Genomic DNA, 20,895 nt, shown 5'->3' with positions numbered 1-20,895 from the left:
TCATGATCCCAGGGTCCTGGGATCAAGCCCCGCATTGGGCTCTCTGCTCAGCAGGGTGCCTGCTTCCTCCTCTCTCTCTCTTCTGCCTCTCTGCCTACTTGTGATCTCTGTCTGTCAAATAAATAAATAAAATCTTGAAAAAATATATAAATCTAATTTCACTTTAGAATATGACTGGTAAGTTGCTTACTGTCCAACACAGATACTTACTACCTCCCTTTTTGTTTGCATTTTTTAAGTTCTTTTTTTATTTATTTTGGCATAACAGTATTCATTATTTTTATTTTTTCACCACACCCAATGCTCCATGCAATCCGTGCCCTCTATAATACCCACCACCTGGTACCCCAACCTCCCACCCACCCACCAATTCAAACCCCTCAAATTGTTTTTCAGAGTCCATAGTCTCTCATGGTTCACCTCCCCTTCCAATTTCCCCCAACTCCCTTCTCCTATCTAACTCCCCATGTCCTCCATGCTATTGGTTATGCTCCACAAATAAGTGAAACCATATGATAATTGACTCTCTCTGCTTGACTTACTTCACTCAGCATAATCTCTTCCAGTCCCGTCCATGTTGCTACAAAAGTTGGGTATTCGTCCTTTCTGATGGAGGTATAATACTCCATAGTGTATATGGACCACATATTCCTTATCCATTCGTCCATTGAAGGGCATCTTGGTTCTTTCCATGGCAATTGGTGCTATAAACATTGGGGTACAGATAGCCCTTCTTTTCATGACATCTGTATCTTTGGGGTAAATAACCAGGAGTGCAATGGCAGGGTCATAGGGAAGTTCTATTTTTAATTTCTTGAGGAATCTCCACACTGTTCTCCAAAGAGGCTGCACCAACTTGCATTCCCACCAACAGTGTAAGAGGGTTCCCTTTTCTCCACATACCCTCCAACACATGTTGTTTCCTATCTTGTTAATTTTGGCCATTCTAACTGGTGTAAGGTGATATCTCAATGTGATTTTTTTCCGATTTATTTATTTTCAGAAAAATAGTATTCATTATTTTTTCACCACACCCATTGCTCCATGCAAGCCGTGCCCTCTATAATACCCACCACCTGGTACCCCAACCCCCCACCCAGCCACAACTTCAAACCCCTCAGATTGTTTTTCAGAGTCCATAGTCTCTCATGGTTCACCTACCCTTCCAATTTACCAAAAAGCACATACCCTCCCCAATGTCCATAACCCTACCCCCCTTCTCCCAACCCCCCTCCCCCCAGCAACCCACAGTTTGTTTCGTGAGATTAAGAGTCACTTATGGTTTGTCTCCCTCCCTATCCCATCCTGTTTCATGGATTCTTCTCCTACCCACTTAAGCCCCCATGTTGCATCACCACTTCCTCATATCATGGAGATCATATGATGGTTGTCTTTCTCCGCTTGAATTATTTCGCTAAGCAAAATATGCTCTAGTTACATCCATGTTATCGCAAATGGCAAAATTTCATTTCTTTTGATGGCTGCATAGTATGCCATTGTGTATATAGACCACATCTTCTTTATCCATTCATCTGTTGATGGACATCTAGGTTCTTTCCATAGTTTGGCTATTGTGGACATTGCTGCTATAAACATTTGGGTGCACGTGCCCCTTTGGATCACTACGTTTGTATCTTTAGGGTAAATACCCAGTAGTGCAATTGCTGGGTCATAGGGCAGTTCTATTTTCAACATTTTGAGGAACCTCCATGCTGTTTTCAAGAGTGGTTGCACCAGCTTGCATTCCCACCAACAGTGTAGGAGGGTTCCCCTTTCTCCGCATCCTCGCCAGCATCTGTCATTTCCTGACTTGTTGATTTTAGCCATTCTGACTGGTGTGAAGTGATATCTCATTGTGGTTTTGATTTGTATTTCCCTGATGCCGAGTGATATGGAGCACTTTTTCATGTGTCTGTTGGCCATCTGGATGTCTTCTTTGCAGAAACGTCTGTTCATGTCCTCTACCCATTTCTTGATTGGATTATTTGTTCTTTGGTTGTTGAGTTTGCTAAGTTCTTTATAGATTTTGGACACTAGTCCTTTTTCTGATATGTCGTTTGCAAATATCTTCTCCCATTCTGTCAGTTGTCTTTTGATTTTGTTAACTGTTTCCTTTGCTGTGCAAAAGCTTTTGATCTTGATAAAATCCCAATAGTTCATTTTTGCCCTTGCTTCCCTTGCCTTTGGCGATGTTCCTAGGAAGATGTTGCTGCGGCTGAGGTCGAAGAGGTTGCTGCCTGTGTTCTCCTCAAGGATTTTGATGGATTCCTTTCTCACATTGAGGTCCTTCATCCATTTGGAGTCTATTTTTGTGTGTGGTGTGAGGAAATGGTCCAATTTCATTTTTCTGCATGTGGCTGTCCAATTTTCCCAACACCATTTATTGAAGAGGCTGTCTTTTTCCATTGGACATTCTTTCCTGCTTTGTCAAAGATTAGTTGACCATAGAGTTGAGGGTCTATTTCTGGGCTCTCTATTCTGTTCCATTGATCTATGTGTCTGTTTTTGTGTCAGTACCATGCTGTCTTGATGATGACAGCTTTGTAATAGAGCTTGAAATCCGGAATTGTGATGCCACCAACTTTGGCTTTCTTTTTCATATCCTTTTGGCTATTCAAGGTCTTTTCTGGTTCCATATAAATTTTAGAATTATTTGTTCCATTTCTTTGAAAAATATGGATGGTACTTTGATAGGAATTGCATTAAATGTGTAGATTGCTTTAGGTAGCATAGACATTTTCACAATATTTATTCTTCCAATCCAGGAGCATGGAACATTTTTCCATTTCTTTGTCTTCCTCAATTTCTTTCATGAGTACTTTATAGTTTGCTGAGTATAGATTCTTAGCCTCTTTGGTTAGGTTTATTCCTAGGTATCTTATGGTTTGGGGTGCAATTGTAAATGGGGTTGACTCCTTAATTTCTATTTCTTCTGTCTTGTTGTTGGTGTAGAGAAATGCAACTGATTTCTGTGCATTGATTTTATATCCTGACACTTTACTGAATTCCTGTACAACTTCTAGCAGTTTTGTAGTGGAGTCTTTTGGGTTTTCCACATAGAGTATCATATCATCTGTGAAGAGTGATAATTTGACTTCTTCTTTGCTGATTTGGATGCCTTTAATTTCCTTTTGTTGTCTGATTGCTGAGGCTAGGACTTCTAGTACTATGTTGAATAGCAGTGGTGATAATGGACATCCCTGCCGTGTTCCTGACCTTAGAGGAAAAGCTTTCAGTTTTTCTCCACTGAGAATGATATTTGTGGTGGGGTTTTCATAGACGGCTTTAATGATATTGAGGTATGTGCCCTCTATCCCAGTCTTTATATTTTTTTTTAATTTAAATTCAATTATCCAAAAACTCCAGTGTTCAGAGATGTGATGTGGGCAAGGCTTTGGGCTGATCTTCTCGGGGAGGAGCCTGCCAAGTCTCGCTGAGTTCTTCCACTTTTGTTTCCAGCCTGGTGAGCATCTTTGCAATCATTAATTTAAATTCCTTATCATATATATTTCTTATCTCCATTTCATTTAGTTATTTTTCTGAAGTTTTGTCTTACTTTTTCTTTTAAAGCATATTACTCTGACTCTACCATTTTGCTTGACTTTCTGTGTTTTTTTTATAGTTCTATTTCCTTTATTTTTTTCTAATTTATTTATTTTCAGAAAAACAGTATTCATTATTTTTTCACCACACCCAGTGCTCCATGCAATCCGTGCCCTCTATAATACCCACCACCTGGTACCCAACCTCCCACCTCCCCACCACTTCAAACCCCTCAGACTGTTTTTCAGAGTCCATAGTCTCATGGTTCACCTCCCCTTCCAATTTACCCAAATTCCCTACTCCTCTCTAACGCCCCTTGTCCTCCATGCTATTTGTTATGCTCCACAAATCAGTGAAACCATATGATAATTGACTCTCTCTGCTTGACTTATTTCACTCAGCATAATCTCTTCCAGTCCCGTCCATGTTGCTACAAAAGTTGGGTATTCATCCTTTCTGATGGAGGCATAATACTACATAGTGTATATGGACCACATATTCCTTATCCATTCATCCGTTGAAGGGCATCTTGGTTCTTTCCATAGTTTGGCAACTATAATGAACTCCTCAAACTCAACCCACACGAAACAGACAAACACATCAAAAAATGGGCAGAAGATATGAACAGACACTTCTCCAATCAAGACATACAAATGGCTATCAGACACTTGAAAAAATGTTCATCATCACTAGCCCTCAGGGAGATTCAAATTAAAACCACATTGAGATATCACCTTACACCAGTTAGAATGGCCAAAATTAACAAAACAGGAAACAACATGTGTTGGAGAGGATGTGGAGAAAGGGGAACCCTATTCCACTGTTGGTGGGAATGCAAGTTGGTGCAGCCTCTTTGGAGAACAGTGTGGAGATTCCTCAAGAAATTAAAAATAGAGCTTCCCTACGACCCTGCAATTGCACTCCTGGGTATTTACCCCAAAGATACAGATGTCGTGAAAAGAAGGGCCATCTGTACCCCAATGTTTATAGCAGCAATGGCCACAGTCTGTGTTTGTTTTTATGGATTAAGCAGAACAGCTACTTCTCTTGAATGTAAAGGATTCTCCTTGTGTAGTATATGTGTATACATGTCAAGCTTGCCTAAGGCCCAACACATTAGATTCCCTCCCCAGAGGACCAGCAGAAACCCTTGCCCACACCACTTCTTTTGACCAGAGAGTTTTGCAGGGCTTTATGTGTATTTAGTGACTTTTCTGGTTATGTGAAGCTGTGGCTGGTATGGGCTGGAGGTTCTGGGACCCTCCACATTATGAGCACCTAGGAAGGGCAGCTATAGTTGAAATGGGCGCAGAGGGTGTTGATCAGTGCAGTCCCTGGGTTCTTCATGCATTGGGTGTCCTGTCAAGACAGCTAAGGCTAAAGTAGGTGTAAACTAGGGTGTCCCAGTGCTCTCTCCATAGATGGTGTCCTGGAGGGGTCCTGGAGCTGAGGTGACATGTGGCCTAGGAGTTCCCATGGCTCTCCATGCAGCAAGTACCCAGGCAGTACAACTAAAGCTGAAGTGGATGTAGGCTGGGAGATCCTAGGGCTTTTTGTGAATAATGCAACCTGAAGTACAGCTGAAGCTTAAATGCATGCAAGCCAGAGTGTCCTGGAATGGTCTGTGCAGAGGATATACTAGTGGAGTGGTTGGCACTGAGGTGGTACAAAGCCCAGGAGGTTTCTGCGGTCCATACACAAAGGATACCCTGACAGAATAGCTAAAAGTAAAGTGGGCGCAAGCTGGGAGGACCTGGAGCTCTATGCACAGAAGGTATATTGTCAGGATAGCTGAAGCTAAAGTGGATCCAAAGTGATGTGGGCCTGGAATGTTCTGGTGTGTTTTGCACCTGTGGCCACTTGGGGGTGGGGGGGCTGGCTATGGCTGATATGGGCTAGGGGCCCAGGGCTTCTAACTAGGGTTTTCTGAGGCAGCAAGCCAGCTATGGAAACCAGACCCTGCTCTTACCTGTTCTTTTAACATGGAGGGAGAGCATAAACCCAAACGTTCTCCAGTCCTTCTGACTTAGAATTCTTTCAGCTCCTTTGGCCTTTGAAATTACACCTTTCTTTTGTGCCCCAGAGCTACCAGGGCTGGTGTAGGCTTGTGGACCAAGGGATCACTGAGGCGGCAAGCTAGCTATGCATCAGGATGTTGCTTCATTTTGCACTTTCAAGGTGGAGTGAACTAAACCATGCATTTCTCCAGTTTTTCTGACCTGGACCAGCTCTTCTGTCATTTGACCGAGTTCTAGTGCTGTATCTTTTATATATGGTAGTTTCTTTTTAAAACCAGTTTGTGTGTGTGTGTGTGTGTGTGTGTGTGTGTGTGTTTTCCCTGTGCCCAAGGACGGAGGACTCTGTTCCTTGTACCTTAGTGCTATCACTTTTCAATGCTATTTGCAGTGTCAGGAGTGGGAGTTCCCTTTACTACAATGTGTTCATCTCTTTTTTCTCTTTGGCCATTCTACCTTTTGTTGTGTAGAGGCAGTTCAGTCAGCCCTAAGTCCTTCTTCAAGAGGAATTGTTCTATAAATCAGTGTAATTTGGTATGTTCCTTGAAGGAGGTAAGTTCAGGGTATTCTTATGTAGTCATCTTGGACAAGACACTGTCTCTAGGAATTTAGCCATTTCTTCTAGATTGTTTAGTATGTTGTCATATAATAACATAGTGAAAAATATTTTCATAGTGAAAAATATTTTATTTATTTTTGTTTATTAAAATATTGTTGAAAGACAATGTTACATTAGTTTTAGGTGTACAATATAGTGTCTGGACAACTATATTCTCACTGCAAGTGTAGTTACCATCTGTCTCCATACAATGTTAGCACAATACCACTGACTTTATTCCCTATGCTATGCCTTTCATCCCTATGACTTATTTTTTTCATAACTGAGGGCTTGTATTTTCCACTTCCCTTCACCCATTTTGCCCACTCTCCCCTCTAACAACCACCAATTTGCTCTTGGTATTTATGGGCTTATTTCTGATTTGTTTATTTTTTTTTGTTTTGTTTTTTAGATTCCACATATAAATAAAATTATATAGTACTTGTCTTTCTCTGTCTCAATTATTTATGGTCTCACTTGTTTACAGTTTTATTTTTTTATTTTATTTATTTATTTATTTATTTATTTGCTTGACTCACAGATGTCTGTATCAGGGATTTTTTTTCAATTTATTTATTTTCAGAAAAACATTATTCATTATTTTTTCCCCACACCCAATGCTCCATGCAAGCCGTGCCCTCTATAATACCCACCACCTGGTAACCCAACCTCCCACCCCCCCGCCACTTCAAACCCCTCAGATTGTTTTTCAGAGTCCATAGTCTCTCACGGTTCACCTCCCCTTCCAATTTACCCAAATTCCCTACTCCTCTCTAACGCCCCTCACTTATTTGTGGAGCATAACAAATAACATGGAGGACAAGGGGCGTTAGAGAGGAGTAGGGAATTTGTTCACAGTTTTAGACTGTGTTTGGAAGGACACACTTTATAGCACTGCCAAGTCATGTGAAATGAAATCCTATCCCTTTCCTACAAATTCCCCCTCTATTGGCAATTCTGGTTATTTTTCCTGAGTTCATATTATTCTCATACTTACCAGCACTATAGCAGTGGGCAAACTAACACCTGAGCATCTTCCCTACCTGTCTGTTTCATGCTGGCTTCATCCAATATTAACTCTTTAAGAGTTAATTGTCTGTCCCAATTTACCCATTGTTCAACGTCTTAGAAGCAATCAGCATGGTAGCTGTTTCTAAGGCTACCTTGGAGTTCGTTGGCAGTTAAATATATTTCCTTTCCTTTTTTTTTTTTTTTTCTTAAGTGCTTTGACTTTTAGTAATGTACTGTAATTGCTTTATGGGACTTACTGGACACTTAGACATGATTAACATGTGTTTAGAAATGTTAGGAAAATACTGAATATTTTTTGGTCATGTGCCTCAAGAGTGATTAAGACACTGGGAAGTCTTGCAGTATATGTATTAATGGGGCCTCTGAGATTATGTATTAATTCACTCAAAGGGACCAATACAATTGGAGCTGATTTCTCTTGTAGTTGAGTACTAGTGAGAAGGTAAGAAATCTAAAGAAAGAAGCCCCATTATATTGTCATAATTAGCTTCATATTGTCTTTTTTTAAAGATTTTATTTATTTTTTGACAGAGAGAGATCACAAGCAGGCAGAGAGGCAGGCAGAGAGAGAGGAGGAAGCAGGCTCCCTGCTGAGCAGAAAGTCCGATGTGGGGCTCAATCCCAGGACCCTGAGATCATGACCTGAGCCCAAGGCAGTGGCTTAACCCACTGAGCCACCCAGGAGCCCCAAGCTTCATATTGTCTTAATTAGCTTTCTAATCAGCCTTGACAGGCAATATCCACTTTATTATACTAGAATTGGTACATGTAATGTATGCCAATTTATCATCCAAACTGTTTAATAATTGTAATTTAGTGTGGTTTATATTTATGTTAGAATACCAAACTATGTGCTAAGAGGTTGAAATTCTCACATGCAAACTAGGCACAAATTTAGTACACTCTCTGTAACTTTTTAATCTGATGGCAATAAATATATCTCTCCCCAATTCATCTGTTAATTTTCCCTCTTCAAATTTTCAATTAAATTTCTGTTTGATTTTCACGTTTTTATAATGTTTATGTCTAGAAATAATAAAGATAAAATGTCTTCTCTTTTTACATCATATTCTAATTATAAAAGCAATACTTAATATTTTGAAGAAATTTTGGAATAAAGAAAATAAATCACTTATAATCCTCTTACATAGAATAATTCTCTTATTAATATTTTGATGTATCTATTTCTTAGCATTTTTTCTAAATTTATATATAGACTTTCTTCTACAAAATTGGGATTACATTATATAGAGTCTGTATCCCTTTTTCTTTTAGCATTATATTGTGAGCATTCCCCACATCCTAAAATTTTAAAATAATGTGATTTTTATTGGCAAATTATATTTAATTAAATGTGATAACTATTTTTAGTCAGAATTTATTTACACATCTCTTTTCTGCTGTCAATATCATTTTTTAAATTTAATATATGTGCTTAAAACTTATCTCCAACTAATCCTCCATATAAATTATCTAAACCTCTGGTGACACCTCTTCTTTGCTCATCTGTTGTGAATATCTGAATATTCTAAAATAAATTGGTAATAGATGTAGAAAGAGAAGAGAGAAAATTGAAGTAGTGGTAGGAAATACTCATCAGGTTTGCTATAAATTGGGAATTGTTATTAACCATCTGTGGCCTTAAAAAAAGGTGTAATAATAGTGGAAATATTTATAATGATTGAGTAAAAAAAGAGATTCATTTATTGTTTTAAAAATGCATTTTTGGGGTGCCTGGGTGGCTCAGTCAGTTCAGTGTCTGCCTTCAGCTTAAGTCATGATTCCAGGGTTCTGGGATTGAGCCTGGCATCAGACTCACTGCTCAGTAAGGAGCCTCCTTCTCCATCTCCCCCTCCTGCTGCTTCCCCTGTTTGTGCTCTCTTTCTGTGTCAAATAAATAAATAAAATCCTTAAAAAAGTGAAAATTCATTTTGACATCATCAAGAAATAAAATGTCTATTGTTAATGTCTTGGTACTAAGAAAAAGACTGTTTGGGGTATTTCTTTGCTACCTATTGTTGATCCTTTACCCTTTCATTCTCTATCTTTCTAAAGCCATGGGAATAAAGAAGAGTTCTCCTGTAGAGGAATACAACTTGCTGTGGACTGGTTTCTAGACAAAGGCCATAAAGATATTACTGTATTTGTGCCTGCGTGGAGAAAAGAGCAATCCCGCCCTGATGCACCAATTACAGGTACTATTTCAAATAGGACATTTCTTCTCATCCAGAGGAAAAGCTAGCAAGATAGTTTAGGGAGAGGTTGATGGTCCCAACTAAATTATTTTTCTAAGTTTATTAAGTATCTTAAAATGTCTTGTATTAAGTAGATTTTTAAACATTATTTTTCCTAATCCAAATAAAACCATTATTATGCTGTGGCATATGGAAATAAAATTGAGACAACTTCAATATAGCAAGGAATAAAGGAAGCTGCTGAAAAACAAAGGAGTGCTTTCTATTTGACAATAGACTTCAGACTAAAGGGGGATGAACATGGTCATGAGTGTGACTGTGTTTTCCAAAAGAATAAAGAAACCATGATAGAAAATGGATCACATTCTGTACCAGAGGAGTGATTGTGAGATTTGCAAAATATAAGGTAAAATATATATAGAGAAAAGTCCCATGACAGTCAGAACCAACTTATCCATGAAACACAGCAGGCCCATTGCCCAGGGCCATGATACATTTAGGATCCTACAAAGATGTTTCCAAGCACAGGCAAGATGTCAGAGTAAGAGGACCCTCAGCTCACCCCATCCCATGTTTGCAACTAGATATCACTCACATTCATGTCAATAAACAAAAATGATATGAAGACTGGCAGAACAACTCCATAACTAAATGTAGAGAAGAAGCCACATCAGAGAGGTTAGGAAGGGCAGAAATGGTAGTCTAGTCTGGAGAAGCCTGAAAGAGGGAGGGAACTATGGTTGCAGAGAGGGAAAAGCACCAGGGAGCCCACACAGGGAAAACAAATCCCCATAATGTCTGTCTTTGAATATCTGAGGGGCTGAATTCTGTGAGTTTATATAACCAACAAGACTTTGAGCCTAAAGCTTAAAAAGTCCACTGACTCAGCCAGCAATGGGTGAGCTGGGAGGGCAAGTGATAGCTGGGTCTCCATCCTTAAAGAGACATCAGCCCAAGGAGAGGCAATATAGAAGCAACATCTTACAAAACAGGAGGAAGATTTGTTTATACTGATTTTGGAGAATGTTGGGAGACGTCTCTGGGAGCAAAGGAACTGACAGTCACCATTTTCATTCCCCACCCTCCAACATAAACGGAACGACCTACAGGAGGCTGTACTGCAAAGACACTTGTTACCTAACCTCCTAGCAGTGTGCCCTGCCCAGGAGTTCTCTTGAGGACTTGCTTTTCCTAAGTCTGCTGGCCTTGGCCCTAGGCTTAGTGCAAATTTTGTTAATGCCACAGGTGCCCCACCAAGTCAGCCATGTGCACATATATCTTGTGCCTCGACCACCACAATCTGTACCTGGTCGCTGCACACATGGATGGCAAACACCTCTGGCTGCTGCCACAGTTGTGTGCTGCAACCCTGTCATCACACTTTGAGGAATTGGCTTAGGTAAGTACACATTTTAATAATGTCACATATGCCCTGACCACATGACACCAGCCACCTTGACTTTCAGCTGGTGATTGCACAGCCAGCAGGTGCTCCTTTATACCACCTCAGCCACATGCCCAGCTCCCAGCCACTGCCACTAACATGTGCTATGCCTTTGGTCACAAATGTACTTTGAGGGATCTGACCTAGGACTAGTATCTCACTAAAAATTTTGCTAACACTGCTACCTACTCCTGAACCCTTGTACAGTCTCATCCCCTGAGGGATGGCCTACCTAGGTCTCACTAACACCACAAAGAGCAAGCACAGACCACAACAGGCAGAGAATCAGTGCAGAAGCTTAGACTGAAAGGGAAAGCTACTCAAACACAATAGCCAGATGCAAACAACACACATGGGAAAATCCCATGAAGTGCCAGGTTCTGATGAATATCAGTGTTGGACACTACAGGATCTCCTCTTTATAAATCTACTACTTTCAGGAGCAGAGAGCATAGCTGACTTTTCTAACACAAAGAAACAGGTAAACAAAATGAGGAGACAGACAAATTTGTCCCAAATGAAAGAACAGGAGAAAATCACAGCAAAACTAAGAAAACAGAATTGAGTAGTATACCTGATAGAGAATTTAAAGCAATGTTCATAAAAGTGTGCACTGGACGTGACACAACAGTGGACAATATCAGTGAGATCTTCAACAAAGAGATTTTTAAAAAGAACCAATCAGAGATGAAGAACTCAAAATGAAATTATGCAGAAATCAGTGGCTTTCTTATACTCTAACAATGAAAATACAGAAAGGGAAATTAGAGAATCGATTCCATTTACTATAGCATCAAGAACCATAAGATACCTGGGAATAAATCTAACAAAAGAGGTAAAGGATCTGTACTTGAGGAACTACAGAACACTCATGAAAGAAATTGAAGAAGACACAAAAAGATGGAAGACCATTCCATGCTCTTGGATCGGAACAATAAACATTGTTAAAATGTCTATACTGCCTAGAGCAATTGCCTAGAGCAAACTATACTTTTAATACCATTCTGATCAAAATTCCACCGGTATTCTTCAAAGAGCTGGAGTAAATAATCCAAAAACTTGTATGGAATCAGAAGAGACCCCGAATCGCTAAGGAAATGTTGAAAAACAAAATTAAAACTGGGGGCATCACGTTCCCTGATTTCAAGTTTTACTACAAGGCTGTGATCACCAAAACAGCATGGTACTGGCATAAAAACAGACACATAGACCAGTGGAACAGAGTAGAGAGCTCAGATATGGACCCTCAACTCTATGGTCAATTAATCTTCAACAAAACAGGAAAAAATATACAGTGGAAAAAAGACAGTCTCTTCAATAAATGGTGCTGGGAAAACTGGACAGCTATATGTAGAAGAATGAAACTCGACCATTCTCTTACACCATACACAAAGATAAACTCAAAATGGATAAAAGACCTCAACGTGAGACAAGAATCCATCAGAATCCTAGAGGAGAACGTAGGCAGTAATCTCTTCGATATCAGCCACAGCAACTTCTTTCAAGTTATTTCTCCACAGGCAAAGGAAACAAAAGCAAAAATAAACTTTTGGGACTTCATCAAAATCAAAAGCTTCTGCACAGCAAAGGAAAGAGTCAAAAAAAACAAAGAGGCAACCCACGGAATGGGAGAAGATATTTGCAAATGACAGTACAGACAAAAGGTTGATATCCAGGATCTATAAAGAACCCCTCAAATCAGCACACACAAAACAGACAAGCATATCAAAAAATGTGCAGAAGATATGAACAGAGACTTCTCCAATCAAGACATACAAATGGCTATCAGACACTTGAAAAAATGTTCATCATCACTAGCCCTCAGGGAGATTCAAATTAAAACCACATTGAGATATCACCTTACACGAGTTAAAATGGCCAAAATTAACAAGATAGGAAACAACATGTGTTGGAGGGGATGTGGAGAAAGGGGAACCCTCTTCCACTGTTGGTGGGAATGCAAGTTGGTGCAGCCTCTTTGGAGAACAGTGTGGAGATTCCTCAAGAAATTAAAAATAGAACTTCCCTATGACCCTGCCATTGCACTCCTGGGTATTTACCCCAATGATACAGATGTCATGAAAAGAAGGGCCATCTGTACCCCAATGTTTATAGCAGCAATGGCAACGGTCGCCAAACTATGGAAGGAACCAAGATGCCCTACAACGGATGAATGGATAAGGAAGATGTGGTCCATATACACTATGGAGTATTATGCCTCCATCAGAAAGGATGAATACCCAACTTTTGTAGCAACATGGACGAGACTGGAAGAGATTATGCTGAGTGAAATAAGTCAAGCAGAGAGAGTCAATTATCATATGGTTTCACTTATTTGTGGAGCATAACAAATAGCATGGAGGACATGGGGAGTTAGAGAGGAGAAGGGGGTTGGGGGAAATTGGAAGGGGAGGTGAATAATGAGAGACTATGGACTCTGAAAAACAATCTGAGGGGTTTGAAGTGGTGGGTGGGTGGGAGGTTGGGGTCCAGGTAGTGGGTATTTTAGAGGCCACAGATTGCATGGAGCACTGGGTGTGGTGAAACAATAATGAATATTGTTATGCTGAAAATAAATTAATTAATTTTAAAAAAGAAATATAAAAAAGAATATTAAAAAATAAAATATTTGGAATAAACAGTAGGAAACAAGAAGCAGAGGAATGTATTAGTGACCTGGAGTTTAGAGTAATAGAAAACAATCACACTGAACATATGAGAGACAAATACGGCATAATGAGAATAGACTTAGAAAATTCAGTGACTCTATCAAGCAAAATAATGTTTGCATTTTAGGGGTCATAGAAGGAGAAGAGAGAAAAATGTGGGCAGAAAAATTATTTAAAGAAATAATAGCTGAAAACATTCCTAATCTGGGAAAGGAAACAGATATTCAGATGCAGGAGGCACATAGAAACCTGAGCAAAATCAACAAAAGCAGATCCACACCAAGACATATTGTAACGAAAATGGCAAAATGCAGTGATAGAGGAAAAAAAAATTTAAAGCAGCAAAACGAAAGAGATAGTTATGTATAAGAGAAGTCCCATAAGGCTATCAGTGGATTTTTCAGCAGAAACTTTGCAAACCACAAGAGAGTGGCACAATATATTCACATTGCTGAATAGGAAACATCTGCAGTGGAGAATACTCCACCCAGTTAAACTAGCATTCAGAATAGAAGGAGAGATAAAGAGTTTCCCAGACAAATAAAAACTAAAGGAGCTCATGAACACTAAACCAGCCTTGCAAGAAATATTAAAGGGAACACTTTCAATGCAAAGGAAAGACCAAAGGTAACAATATGAAAGTAGGAAACACAAAAGAAGTAAAAAAATAATTATTTCTTGTTAAAAACAAAAATAAAACTGGCGGCATCACCTTAGCTGATTTCAAGCTTTATTACAAAGCTGTGATCACCAAGACAGCATGGTACTGGCATAAAAACAGACACATAGACCAGTGGAACAGAGTAGAGAGCCCAGATATGGACCCTCAACTCTATGGTCAATTAATCTTTGACAAAACAGGAAAAAATATACAGTGGAAAAAAGACAGTCTCTTCAATAAATGGTGCTGGGAAAACTGGACAGCTATATGTAGAAGAATGAAACTCGACCATTCTCTTACACCGTACACAAAGATAAACTCAAAATGGATAAAAGACCTCAACGTGAGACAGGAATCCATCAGAATCTTAGAGGAGAACATAGGCAGTAATCTCTTTGATATCAGCCACAGCAACTTCTTTCAAGATACGTCTCCAAAGGCAAAGGAAACAAAAGCGAAAAATAAACTTCTGGGACTTCATCAAAATCAAAAGCTTCTGCACAGCAAAGGAAACAGTCAAAAAAACAAAGAGGCAACCCATGGAATGGGAGAAGATATTTGCAAATGACAGTACAGACAAAAGGTTGATATCCAGGATCTATAATGAACTCCTCAAACACAACCCACATGAAACGGACAAACACATCAAAAAATGGGCAGAAGATATGAACAGACACTACTCCAATCAAGACATACAAATGGCTATCAGACACATGAAAAAATGCTCATCATCATTAGCCCTCAGGGAGATTCAAATTAAAACCACATTGAGATATCACCTTACACCAGTTAGAATGGCCAAAATTAACAAAACAGGAAACAACATGTGTTGGAGGGGATGTGGAGAAAGGGGAACCCTCTTCCACTGTTGGTGGGAATGCAAGTTGGTGCAGCGTCTTTGGAGAACAGTGTGGAGATTCCTCAAGAAATTAAAAATAGAGCTTCCCTACGACCCTGCAATTGCATTCCTGGGTATTTACGCCAAAGACACAGATGTCGGGAAAAGAAGGGCCATCTGTACCCCAATGTTTATAGCAGCAATGGCCACAGTCGCCAAACTATGGAAAGAACCAAGATGCCCTTCAACGGATGAGTGGATAAGGAAGATGTGGTCCACATACACTATGGAGTATTATGCCTCCATCAGAAAGGATGAATACCCAACTTTTGTAGCAACATGGACGGGACTGGAAGAGATTATGCTGAGTGAAATAAGTCAAGCAGAGAGAGTCGATTATATGGTTTCACTTATTTGTGGAGCATAACAAATAGCATGGAGGACAAGGGGCGTTAGAGAGGAGTAGGGAATTTGGGTAGATTGGAAGGGGAGGTGAACCATGAGAGACTATGGACTCTGAAAAACAGTCTGAGGGGTTTGAAGTGGCAGGGGGTGGGAGGTTGGGGTACCAGGTGGTGGGTATTATAGAGGGCACGGCTAGCATGGAGCACTGGGTGTGGTGAAAAAATGATGAATATTCTTTTTCTGAAAATAAATAAATTGGAAAAAAAAACACATTGAGTTATCACCTTACACCAGTTAGAATGGCCAAAATTAACAAAACAGGAAACAACATGTGTTGGAGAGGATGTGGAGAAAGGGGTACCCTCTTCCACTGTTGGTGGGAATGCAAGTTGGTGCAGCCTCTTTGGAGAACAGTGTGGAGATTCCTCAAGAAATTAAAAATAGAACTTCCCTATGACCCTGTAATTGCACTCCTGGGTATTTACCCCTAAGACACCGATGTCGTGAAAAGAAGGGCCATCTGTACCCCAATGTTTATAGCAGCAATGGCTACGGTCGCCAAACTATGGAAAGAACCAAGATGCCCTTCAACGGATGAATGGATAAGGAAGATGTGGTCCATATACACTATGAAGTATTATGCCTCCATCAGAAAGGATGAATACCCAACTTTTGTAGCAATATGGACGGGACTGGAAGAGATTATGCTGAGTGAAATAAGTCAAGCAGAGAGAGTCAATTATCATATGGTTTCACTTATTTGTGGAGCATAACAAATAGCATGGAGGACAAGGGGCGTTAGAGAGGAGTAGGGAATTTGGGTAAATTGGAAGGGGAGGTGAACCATGAGAGACTATGGACTCTGAAAAACAATCTGAGGGGTTTGAAGTGGCGGGGTTGTGGGAGGTTGGGGTACCAGGTGGTGGGTATTATAGAGGGCACGGCTTGCATGGAGCACTGGGTGTGGTGAAAAAATAATGAATACTGGTTTTCTGAAAATAAATAAATTGTAAAAAAAAAAAGGGTTCAAATGACCATCAACTTAATATAGACTGGTATATACAGAAGATATTACATACAAACATAATGATAACCACAAGTCAAAAACCACAAATAGATGCAAAGAATAAAGAGAAAGAAAACCAAATGTATCATTAAGGAAAACAAAAATTGAAAGAGAATAAGAGAAGAAAGGATCACAAGAAAACATCAGAAACAACCACAAAGAACATTAAAATGTCAATAAATATTTATTTATCAATAATTACTTTGAATGTAAATGGAATACATGCTCCAAATAAATGACATAGGGTGACAGAATAGATAAAAAGAAAAAAAAAAAAACCCAAGACACATCTCTTTTTTTTTCTTTTTTTTTTAAGATTTTATTCATTTATTTGACAGAGAGAGATCACAAGTAGGCAGAGAGGCAGGCAGAGAGAGAGAGAGAGGAGGAAGCAGGCTCCCCGCCAAGCAGGGAACCTGATGCGGGACTCGATCCCAGTATCCCGAGATCATGACCTGAGCCGAAGGCAGCAGCTTAACCCACTGAACCACCCAGGCACCCCCAAGACACATCTCTATGCTACTTGCTTGAAAGTCATTTTAGACCTAAAGATACCTGAAGATTGAAAGTGAGGGATGGATAAACATCTATCATGCAAAATGGATATCAAAAAAAGCTGAAATATCAATACTTATATCAGACAAAACAGATTTTAAAACAAAGACAGTAAGGAGACAAAAAAGGACACTATATGATAATTAAGGGGACAATGAAACAAGAAGACTTAACAACTATAAATATTTAAGTACTCAACATGGAAGAACTAAATACATAAAATAGTTAATATTAAACATGAACTAATCAACAGTAATAAAATAAGAGTAGGGGACTTTAACATCCCACTTACATCAACAGGAAGATCAAAAATAAGAAAATCAATTAGGAAACAATAGCTTTGATGACACGTTGGGCCAAGTGGATTTAACATATATAGTTAGAACATCCCATCTGAAAACAGCAGAACACACATTCTTTTCAGGTGCATATGGAACATTTTCTAGAACAGATCACATATTAGGGCACAAAACAGGTCACAGCAATTGAAAAGATCAAAACCATACCATACATCTTTTTCCACCACAACACTATGAAACTAGAAACCAACCAAAAGAAAAAAAATGAAAAGAACACAAATACATGGAAATTAAATAACATGCTACTAAACAATGAATGGGTTAAGCAAGAAATCAAAAAGATATCTGTAAGTACATGGAAACAAATGAAAATGAAAGCACAATGGTCCAAATCCTGTGGAATGCAGCAAAAGCAGTTCTAAAAGGGAAGTTTACAGACATACCTCAAGAAACCAAAAAAATCTCAAATAAAAGAACTTAACCTTACCCCTAAAGGATCAAGGTGTAGATCTAGAAAAGGATCTAGATCTAGATCTAGATCTAGAAAAGATCTAGAAAAACGAACAAGTGCAACCCCCAAAACAGCAAAAGGAAGGAAATAATAAATATTAGAGCACAAATAAATGATACAGAAACTAAAAAAGAACAAACAAACAAAAAATAAAACAAACAAACAAAAATAGAAGAGACCGATGAGACCAGGACTGGTTATTTGAAAAGATTAAAAAAAAATTCATAAACCTCTAGCCAGATTGATCAAAAAACAGATAGAAATGACTCAAATAAATAAAATTAAAAATGAAAGAGGAGAAATATCAATCAAAACAACAGAAATCCAAAAAAAGAGAATATTATGAAAAAATATATGACAACAAATTGGATAACCTAAAGAAAATGGAGTGGCAAGTCCCTACCCCAGATGACCAGCACAAGCCCCTGCCCACACCATTCTCTGAAGCCTGGAGATTAAAAGGTCAGAAGACTTGCCTGAGATAGAGCCAGGAGGGCACTGTGCTATTCATGGAGAGAGCAAGCAAATAACCTTGGGATAGACAGCATGGCAACAGCCATCTGAAAAATGCCTGGGGTACTTAGGGCAAAGGTTATTTGCTATGCTAGGAGTACTTCTCTGAGAGGCAGCATTCACAGAGATCCCTCTCTGGGAAAAATAACATGGCTAGCACTATTTCTCTCCCCTGGCCCATAGCATAAACTTGAGCCACTTGCAAAAAGCAGCTCATCATGGACACTGGATGGCTAACTTGCATATGCTAAGCCCAGTTCCCTTGAGCTCTGATGGGACAGCTTTTCATGTCAAGCAAGATTCGGTCCCAGCACAAAAGACCCCTCCCCAAGAAGAACAGAACAAACCCCTGCCCACACCACATTCCCTGATGACAGAGTTCTTTAAGACCTCAGTTCTTGTGGAGTTGGTGGCAGGTCGCACCTTAGAAGCACACCAGAGTGCACCAACATAAAACTCACAACATTCAGGCCAGAAACCAAGCACTGCCCACAGCTGGCAAGGAAAGCCTCTGCAGATGACTGGACTGAAGGACAGAGCAGCCAAATCACAATAGCAGAGCACACACAGCACACACCAGAGATAATCCCTGAAGCGCCAGGCTCTGGGGACTACATGACCTCTTTTTCATAAGGCCATTACTTTCAGAAGCAGGAAACATAATCGGCTTTTCAAAAACACAGAAAAAGGAAGAAACTTAGAAAAAAAGCCAAGAAGGAAGAATTTATATTCAATGAAAGAACAAGACAAGGCCACAGTCAGGAATCTAAGCAAATGAGATATAAGTAACATGCCTGATGGAGAATTTAAGGTAACAATCATAAGGATACTTAGTGAGTTTGAGAAAAGAATGTAAGACATCAGTGAGATCCTTACAATAGAGATAAAAGAGTTAAAAAAGAATTAATCAGAGATTATAGATCCAATAAACAAGATTAAATGCAGACTTGATGCACTGAAGGGCAAACTAGAATAAGCAGAGGAACAATTTAGTGACCTAGAAGACAAAATAATGGAAAACAATGAAGCTGAACAAAAGAGAAAAAGAATTATGTAACAAAAGAATAGACATAGGGAAATCACTGGCTCTATCAAATGTAATAACTCATATTTATAGGAGTCCCAGAAGAAGAGAGAAAAAATGGGGCAGAAAATTTATTTCAGGTAACACAGCAAAAAACTCCCCTAATTTGTCAAGGGAAATAGAAATTCAGATCCAGGAGACAGTGATCTTCCATCAAAATTAATGAAATCAGGCCAACAAGATATATTATAATTAAATTTGCAAATGATAATTATAAGGAAAAAAATTTCAAAAGCAGCAAGAAAAATTCCTTAACTTCCAAGGTAACACCCATAATGCTAATTGCAGATTTCTCAGCAGGAACCTGGCAAGCCAAAAGGGAGAATGATATATTCAACATGCTGAATGGGAAACATCTGCAACCAAGCACACACTATCTAGCAAGGCTATCATTTAGAACAGAAGGAGAGAAAAAGAGTTTCCCAGACAAAAACTAAACACAAGAGCAGCCCTGCAGGATATACTAAAGGGGACCCTTTTGTGCAAAGGAGAGATGAAACACAAGAAAAGATCAGAGAAAATCTCCTGAACCAATGACAAAACAAGTAATAAAGTGGCAATAGTACATAACTATTAATACTTACTTTGAATATAAATGTACTAAATGCTCCATTTAGTGGAGTGGTGGAATGGATTAAAAAAACAATACCCATCTATATGCTGAATACATGAGTTTCATTTTATTTTTTTAAATTTCTTTTCACTGTTCCAGAATTCATTGTTTATGCACCACACCCAGTGCTCAATGCAATACATGCCCTCCTTAATACCCACCACCAGACTAATTCAATCCCCCACCTCCCTCCCCTTCAAAACCCTCAGATTGTTTCTCAGAGTCCACTGTCTCTCATAGGTTGGCTGCCCTCCAATTTGCCCCAACTCACTTCTCCTCTCCATCTCCCCATGTCCTCCTTGTTATTCCTTTATGCTCCACAAGTAAGCAAAACCATATGATAATTGACTCTCTCTGCTTGACTTATTTCACTCAGCATAATCGCTTTCAGTCCTGTGCATGTTGACAATTTGGGTATTCATCTTTTCTGATGGAGGCATAATACTCCATAGCATATATGGACAATATCTTCTTTATCCATCTGTCCATTGAAGGGCATCCTGGTTCCTTCCACAGTTTGGCGACTGTGGCCATTGATACTATGAACATTGGGGTACAGATGGCCCTTCTTTTCACTACATCTGCAACTTTGGGGTAAATATCCAACAGTGCAATTGCAGGGTCATTGGGAAGCTCTATTTTCAATTTGTTAAGGAATCTCCACACTGTTTTCCAAATTGGCTGCACCAACTCACATACACATCAACAGTGTAAGAGGGTTCCCCTTTCTCCACATCTTCTCCAACACACGTTGTTTACCATCTTGTTAATTCTGGCCATTCTAACTGGTGTAGGGTGGTATCTCAATGTGGTTTTGATTTGACTCTCCCGGATGGCCAGTGATGATGAACGTT

At 39.3% G+C, this 20,895-nt stretch overlaps 1 protein-coding gene across 1 annotated transcript in view; it reads left to right on the top strand.

The window, feature by feature from the left end:
* Nucleotides 1-20,895, top strand: part of ZC3H12B (zinc finger CCCH-type containing 12B) — a 219,965-nt gene that overhangs the window by 173,403 nt on the left and 25,667 nt on the right. Inside the window, exon 3 of the mRNA XM_044234379.1 lies at nucleotides 9,244-9,383. Coding sequence (XP_044090314.1) covers nucleotides 9,244-9,383 — 140 coding nt within the window. The remainder of the gene's footprint in view (nucleotides 1-9,243; nucleotides 9,384-20,895) is intronic.

The sequence above is a fragment of the Neovison vison genome, chromosome X, assembly GCF_020171115.1.
Source record: "Neovison vison isolate M4711 chromosome X, ASM_NN_V1, whole genome shotgun sequence".
NCBI classification, from domain to species: Eukaryota; Metazoa; Chordata; class Mammalia; order Carnivora; family Mustelidae; genus Neogale; species Neogale vison.
The sequence above is the reverse complement of the archived record's forward strand: the minus strand, read 5'-3'. Positions and strand labels throughout refer to the sequence as shown.